Source organism: Penaeus chinensis, chromosome 26 (genome assembly GCF_019202785.1).
Source record: "Penaeus chinensis breed Huanghai No. 1 chromosome 26, ASM1920278v2, whole genome shotgun sequence".
NCBI lineage: Eukaryota > Metazoa > Arthropoda > Malacostraca > Decapoda > Penaeidae > Penaeus > Penaeus chinensis.
Genome location: NC_061844.1, coordinates 3,793,987 through 3,802,134, shown reverse-complemented (window position 1 = coordinate 3,802,134; position 8,148 = coordinate 3,793,987). Strand labels below are relative to the sequence as shown.

Genomic DNA, 8,148 nt, shown 5'->3' with positions numbered 1-8,148 from the left:
AACATCAAACAAAAGAATTCTCTCCTTTCCCCAAACAAACTTGCCTATTTATCACTTAACAGTGATTTATATATGATTTGTATTTCGCAAAAGTAAAATGATCTCTGGAAGCTGTAACAACACTCATCCACCTCTGCTGCCAAAGAAAATGGTAACACAAAGGTATGAAACTGCCAAGCCTATTCATATTACCTTTCCCTAAGTCAACATTTGCTAAACCAAATATTCACTCAAAACTAAGCATAATGGACGACACATGCATACATAAATTAATATACATTTAAATATCCTGACCTTTGAAACTACACCACTCCCTCCTCAAACTAAGCATTTCCTCCTAGGATACACTTTCAGAGGTATATCTATGGCATAAATCAAAATGTTATTGTATCTATTTTTTTTAAAATAATGAACTTTTCCCTTCTCAAAGTCTGAGTGAAAACATGTTAAGCGGTTTCCTCCTCCTAGCAAAGTGAACAGATCCCTAAAACTTGTGCCTTGATCATATATATAACAAAAGATAAACAACCACAGATGCCTCATACTACAGGGACAACTCGTGAGACTAACAAGAAAACATCAATTCCTTAAAAGAAACCCTGACACTATGATTTTTTTTTTCTCTCATTCAAAGACTTAATTTGCACTTGACTTTTCAAGTTACAAGTTAAGCAGACTTTTCTTGATATTCAAGAAGACAAGCACCTGAAGCGCTCTGAAGTCAAGACATACAGATCAACTCCCAGACGTCTGAAGTAAAGACCCACAGATCAGCTCCCCAGAACACTTACCTCTCCAAAGACCGAGAAGGATTTATGCAAGAGTTCATTGGACACATATGGAGTCAGATTTTTAATTCTCACACCCGTCGTTACCGAGGCATAGCGGATCTTCATTGGGCGGTTTCGGACCATCTTTCCTTGCAATTCATTTTTGGCTTTCTCGGCATTGGCCTTGTAATCCTGACAGGAAGAAAAGCATGCTCAACTATTAAATTACAATTAATATAATCATTGGTATTGTTTAATAATACAGACTTCAGTGCCAGAAATAAGTTGCAGTCAGAATACTTCACTTACAAAATTAATAAAAGCGTATGCCCCATCCTTGTTGAAGTACACCTGTCCAAGTTCTCCATACTTGGCAAACATTTCCTTAAGTTCTTCATAGGGAATGTCTCTTGGTAGGTTTCCAACAAACAAACGACTTTGAGCATTAAACTTCTTTTCGGATGTGTCCAGGGCTGTAAGGTCCAGTTGTGGGCAGTTCAGTTCTGTCATCACCTTTTCCTTGATTTTATCCTGCAAGGTAAAGAATGTCATAATCATAGCACGATCATAAATATTATAACTACTAAATGGTCTTTCCCACACAATACATATGAGAAGATAGTGTTGAAAAGCTAAATTAAGGACAAGAAATCAAAAGAATACAGAACTAAAGTGTGCAGTAACAAGAATACCAGAATACCAAAATATCAAGTAATGAAGCGTACATCACTAAAATCCCTTGTCGTGTGCAGTTTCTATGCTTACTACCTAATGGTCACAAATCCACCCAACACTCTTCCAGACCCAAACTTCCATTTTCTCCTTAACTGGCTGTTTGACCTCCAAAGCCTAATCTCCCAAACAGTAGCATTTTATGATAACAAAGTTCCTCTTCCCAGAGCTAAGCCCAATAGGCACCACACCCTGGGAGGAAATGCAAGATGGCCTGAGGCTTTATTTATCACTCAAAACTTAAAACATGGACTAGCAACCTTTCATGTCACTCATTTCACTCCACTAACCCAAGGTCACTCAATATATGGGATGCTCCACATCTAAGGCATTCATAGATGTGCAACACAGCCTAGCTTTTAACACCAACCACCATTTATTAACATAAAAACTATTGAACTATCAAATAACTTTCATGGAGTGTTACATACTCTGTGGCAATGATCAGTCTCAGGATTGGGGATATGGTAATGCTCTCATGGGACTTGGGTACTGGCAGTGCCACCATTTCCTGATGTGATGCCCACTTTAACCCACTGGATCCAGGCATTAGGCTTACTTGAGCAGTGACTCTCCTGGATGTATGGCTTGTAGGCTGAGCCCACAAAAAACATTCTTGTGCACTCATTGCCTCCTCTTTCAATGTTATTTCTTTCTGTATTGGTATCTTTTTTTTACTTCTTTGCTTTCCAAGGTCTATATATACTTCATCATTTATTGTACTGTAATATGATAAGACTGTGTTCTTTATACTTTTGTATTATTCCATGATGGCACAATCTCACGACCTGGTCCTTGGCTAAATTTTTCCATGATGGCATATTCCCATATCCCAGGCCTCAACCTGCCAGTCAAGTTACACAGTTCTAGTGGGTTTATCATCAACCAAGGTCCACCTTACAATTGTTTTTTTCATCATACATTTAATAGCCTGGATTAAATTTTTAGGAACAAACTTTTGTTACATCTAATATTTATAAGGATTTGGAAAATTTCAATTCTAAGGTTGGCCGAGGCTTTTGAAATTAAACAATCTGCAATGGCTGACCCGTCCAGCTATTGCAGGGAGCTCCACACCATCAGGAGTCCCACAATGACCAATAATCATCCATTACAATTTTTTTGGCAAGTGATGGCTTGGTCTAGTTCTCTGACAAACTGCCTACAGATGCAAATGACAGAAATTTCCTGGCCTTGGCTAGAGCACCATCAAGCATGAAGGCAACACTTGAATCATTCTTTCCCAATCCTTTTAATATTTAATTGCACCATTATCCTTGATTTTTATCAATTAACTTCTAGAGGAGTGACCATTTCCTGATGTGATGCCCACTTTAACCCACTGGATCCAGGCATTAGGCTTACTTGAGCAGTGACTCTCCTGGATGTATGGCTTGTAGGCTGAGCCCACAAAAAACATTCTTGTGCACTCATTGCCTCCTCTTTCAATGTTATTTCTTTCTGTATTGGTATCTTTTTTTTACTTCTTTGCTTTCCAAGGTCTATATATACTTCATCATTTATTGTACTGTAATATGATAAGACTGTGTTCTTTATACTTTTGTATTATTCAATTCTCTCCCTAGGCTCCAATCATGGTAGGCAGGAACAAGGTCCTCAGCATGGAACCAGCCATGCCTTACAGTTGGTACATTCCACCCTTATTTACCATTGGAAATTATGCAAGACTTTCCTAAATGCCTACGTAGTCTCAACTAAGCTTTGTGCATTCATTACAAGTCATTCTAGTCTTCACACAGTTATTTCATAGTGGCACACACTATTCACCATGGACTTCAGCAAAAATTTTCCATGATGGCACAATCTCACGACCTGGTCCTTGGCTAAATTTTTCCATGATGGCATATTCCCATATCCCAGGCCTCAACCTGCCAGTCAAGTTACACAGTTCTAGTGGGTTTATCATCAACCAAGGTCCACCTTACAATTGTTTTTTTCATCATACATTTAATAGCCTGGATTAAATTTTTAGGAACAAACTTTTGTTACATCTAATATTTATAAGGATTTGGAAAATTTCAATTCTAAGGTTGGCCGAGGCTTTTGAAATTAAACAATCTGCAATGGCTGACCCGTCCAGCTATTGCAGGGAGCTCCACACCATCAGGAGTCCCACAATGACCAATAATCATCCATTACAATTTTTTTGGCAAGTGATGGCTTGGTCTAGTTCTCTGACAAACTGCCTACAGATGCAAATGACAGAAATTTCCTGGCCTTGGCTAGAGCACCATCAAGCATGAAGGCAACACTTGAATCATTCTTTCCCAATCCTTTTAATATTTAATTGCACCATTATCCTTGATTTTTATCAATTAACTTCTAGAGGAGTGAACATTATTTTGGCTCCTTAACAAGGAGCCAAAAAATCTACGCTCTGGCGAACGGCGGCAACGCGCCAACTCTGAGCGCGTGAATTCAGTACATCAAGCCGAATCATTGCCTCGGGGCGTTTTGGCGCGGCGCCGCTGCGGACAGCCGCACGCCTCAAATCGGGCGTATTGTTATGACGGCGATAGCCGTGACCTGTAGCCATTGGGTTAAGCATTGCTTTGTGCGGTCCTATCAATAAAAATTATCCAAATTTTTAACCCAATGCTGACGGGCATGACGTGTACGTACGTGCTATGCCCACTGTGAGTTACTTGTTTAATTGTTTTTCAACATAGATGGCTACACATGTACTAAGTCACCAATGAGCCAATTACTAGTACTGCCTCTCTCGCCCGTTTACCCTTTTCTTTGATTTACAAAAATATTTTACATCTTATATTTTATTTTGCTGTTACTGATGTTTATAACATTATAGTAATTATAAAGTTTATAATAAAAATAACACCATTGATATTCATAGTACTAGTAAAAAATACATTTTTCCCGCCAATTCAAATCAAGTAAGGTCACAAGGTCTACTAATAGACTCTTTTGTGGCTAAGCACTAGCAGAGCCATCTATGTGCACACACATTCACAAAAAATATAGAAAATGAGCACAGTATTTTCCCCATTTTTTTATTAATTTTCAGTGCATGCCACTCTGTGCCTGGGCAACTGTCCCCATAGTCTTTCTTACAAGATGTTATCTCAGCATTTTGGACATACATTCAAGACTCTTTATACAAAGGCCATTAATCTATTGCATATTTGTTCTGATCAGTATCAAGAAAAAAGCACATGGAAGCAGCTTATCAAATGATCACAAAGAAATTACAAAGCACAAAAAAAGAAAATTGTGCAAAATGCTAGTAAATCTTTAATCACTTCTTGAAATAACCAAATTTATTCATCAACCACTTTGCTTTGTGCTCTAGCAATGGTCAACCTTCCTAACATGGATATACTTTTGCAAAATAAAATTATGGATCTCCCTAGCAATTCACTATAAAGCAGTTTGTCTCTGCCAAGAGTGATGCAGCCACAAGATCACTTGCTGTTGTCCTATTCTGGGTATCTTTCTTCTTCCCTTAAACATAAATTATTCATATCCAGATACTGCAGAGTTCTACTTTGCAAAAACTATGTGATATTGGCCACAAAGGAAAATGCAAGTTACTTATCAAACTTACGCAAACTGCACTGAAAATGTAAGTGTTTAATGTAATGAGAGCAATGCACAGAGATAGAGGGAAATGGACACCACTATCTTTGAGACCATAAGAAATAAATTCAAACATCACAGGTACTGCTGCTGCTCCCATTTATTGCAAAATGACAAAATTATCCGCTGCATAGCACCACTCAGAGACAAAGCTCACTACTCCCTCACCAGAGCTCTTAATGTCATGTTTTCTATAAGTTGGCACAGTGTGCTAATTTGGGGGGAACAGGGGGAGCTTGCCCCCAGTTTAGTTAATAAATAGAAGGTAGGAAAGGTTAGGCTTGAATTTTTGGGTATGCATATCAAAATGTTTAGGTATATACAAACAAAACCATTGGGTAAAGAAAATATATAAAAAATATATTTTTTGGACATCATCTCGGAGAATGCATCACCCACTAACAAATACCAAGTAAACCTTGAATTTTGGGTTTTCTAGAGCTCCAACCTATATATGGGCTGTTTTACTGTAATATTATAAGAGCAAGCAGAATGTCCATCAATGGCCCCCGCCAAGGCTCTAGCACAGCAACAGATCACCACAGATACCATGCCTATAAACCTCTGGCAAAGGCAAGCAAACATTAACCTTACATATTCAAGCAAAACAGAACTTGGGATGGTTTTCTCTCTTTTCAAAGGAGGCTTAGCAGTGTTACCTTACTAGAAAATGTATGGTGGAGCTTTCATGAACTTCAGTCACTTGATACTAAACCATTCTAAATCAGTACAAATAAATATGGAAAGAACAGATCAAACACAACCCGCAATACCATTTACATAACTTTTAAACAAAACAAAACTTATGGATCCCCTAAGATTGTTCAGAAAAGCTGGCATATTTCAAGAATAGGTCTGCAAACCCAAACTCACCTAATTCAATACCAATGGACTCCTATTGACGTGCTAACAAACTGTAGCCACTTTACTTGGCAGTATCGATAAATACACACGCTGTGATTGGCCTTCTTTGAGTCATGACCTCACTCAAACAGAAGCATTTTCCAAACCTGCCCAAGTTCTACCTTTGGTCAATGCAAGTCAGATGTGGAGTTCATGCATTTCAGGGTCCAGAGGGAGAAGCAGCTCCTCCTACGAGGCCTATTGTTGCTACTATTGCCTAGCCATGACTAAACCACTGTAATTGCACACTTAATATCAATACCTAAAATGAGTAACAACTCCAATGAATTTGGATGCGCAACTCGTCTTCAGTAAATATTTGGAATACGTTTGCGTGAACAATCACGATGGTGGTGGTGTTGATGGATTCCTCTTACTACTACCCAAATACATAGAAAGGATAAAATACAAATAATATAGAGAAATGGTTAATATATAGTCTATTGCAGGGAGCTGTAGCCCCTGCAACAACCTATGGAGGCTGCTGCCCCCCAACCCCTGCCCTGGACAACAGGATAGAGTGGAGGACAGACGTGGCATCGGGCACTCCCGCACAGCAGTTGTATGCTCTACCCTACCACGAATACATTGATGATTCTTTGCACCGATTGGGGGCAGTTGACCCCTGATGAGGGGGGGATGCAGGGGGAACAGCCCTTTTTATTAGACATCATAGTGACTGATTCTGTGTATATTATTTATATTTTTACCCACCAATTTCCCTGGTATCTTTCATGCCCTCCCCTGCTATAGAGGCCAAGAATGTGAGGGTTTGGGGGGGGTTCCTACAGCCCTTCATATTTGGGTGGCAGTGAGAGAGGAGTCCATCAATACCAATATCATGATTGGCCAAGCAAAGGTATTCTGAATATTTACCACCTCTCCTTCCAATACTCAAGGAAGCCTTTGTCTTGTGTCTGAAAGGCTAGGGTGTTACAGACTGTGCATTAATCATGTTTTGAGATTCAGTACAAATAATTGTCTGCAAAAGCCTCTACAACATATACAACTGGCCAGAAAAATGCGCTGAAAAGCGAGATTCCAGCTAAAAGAATGCTCGAAGTGACAAAACTTGCATCCTCCATGCTTGTTGAAATAAATACATTCCCTGAATAAATTAAACCAAGCGCAAATAGTACGAGTTATTCCATGCTACCAACGCCTTTTCAAAAATACTCAAACAGGGACCTGAAGGAAGACCTTTCCTTTCTTTTTTATTTAAAATCGAAATTGCGAGCCCTAGAGTCGGCTTCCAATAAATGGCGAAGTGGCAACCCCTCCATCCCCCGCCACAGATGCATGGCTTGTCTTCCGCCGATCCTGGGCTTGCAACAAGCCACCGGGAGCTCTATTCTTCCACCGAGCTCTAAAAGTGGCTCCCGGGGGGCCAGGAGATGGCGTAAAAGCGGGTTTAGAGGGCCAAGCCAGCAGCGGCCACGGCCAATGAACCTCCGACCCGAGCATCCAATATGTGCCTCGGGATTCTCGCCCTGGAAATCCCCCCTCTAGAAGTGGATTCTCTCCCTTGAACAGCTAGGGGAGATGAGAGTGCGAGGCGCCCCTCTCCCGTCGCGAAGGCACGCCGCCAGGGGTACTTACGAAGCCGTAGATGGGGTGAGAGCGGAAACTCTGCACGGTGCGGCCATCGGGGGTCTTGGTGACGCGCGCTGGCCCTCCGCGTCCTCTCTGTGGCGTACCGTTCTCCATCTCTGCACGGAAGGAAGCACGCGAGGGGGATCAAGAGACACGTGTGTGGGACTGGGAAGGGGAAGCTCGGGCCCGGCGGCGGCAGGAAGGAAGCTCGAGCGGCGACAAACGGTCCCTTCGGCACAAGCCAAGCGCCTTCGAGAAGAGCTCGGGGGCGACTGGCGCGATGGTTCCTTTCGCCGCGTGCCGGGGCCGCCGCTTCGACCGGGCGGCTTCGGCTCGCTTTTGGGGCCTTTCGCAGGGGATTTCGGGCATCACGAGGCCTGCGAGGCGGTGGGGGTATTATTGGCGAGGTTCAGATGGGTTGGGAAAATGCTGAGAGGATATACGCACGCGTTGGTTTTATAATGGAATTTTATGACAACAAACGGCGAATGCGTAATTGTGCAGGATCTATAAGGCAGATGTTTGTATCATG

At 41.4% G+C, this 8,148-nt stretch overlaps 1 protein-coding gene across 1 annotated transcript in view; it reads right to left on the bottom strand.

Moving 5' to 3' along the window:
• Nucleotides 1–7,896, bottom strand: part of LOC125038905 (hrp65 protein-like) — a 29,564-nt gene extending 21,668 nt beyond the window's left edge. Inside the window, exons 1-3 of the mRNA XM_047632553.1 lie at nt 7,623–7,896; nt 1,080–1,301; nt 792–962 (exon numbers count right to left, since the gene is read on the bottom strand). Coding sequence (XP_047488509.1) covers nt 792–962; nt 1,080–1,301; nt 7,623–7,730 — 501 coding nt within the window. The 5' untranslated portion in view covers nt 7,731–7,896. The remainder of the gene's footprint in view (nt 1–791; nt 963–1,079; nt 1,302–7,622) is intronic.
• Between the last annotated feature and the right edge of the window lie 252 nt (nt 7,897–8,148).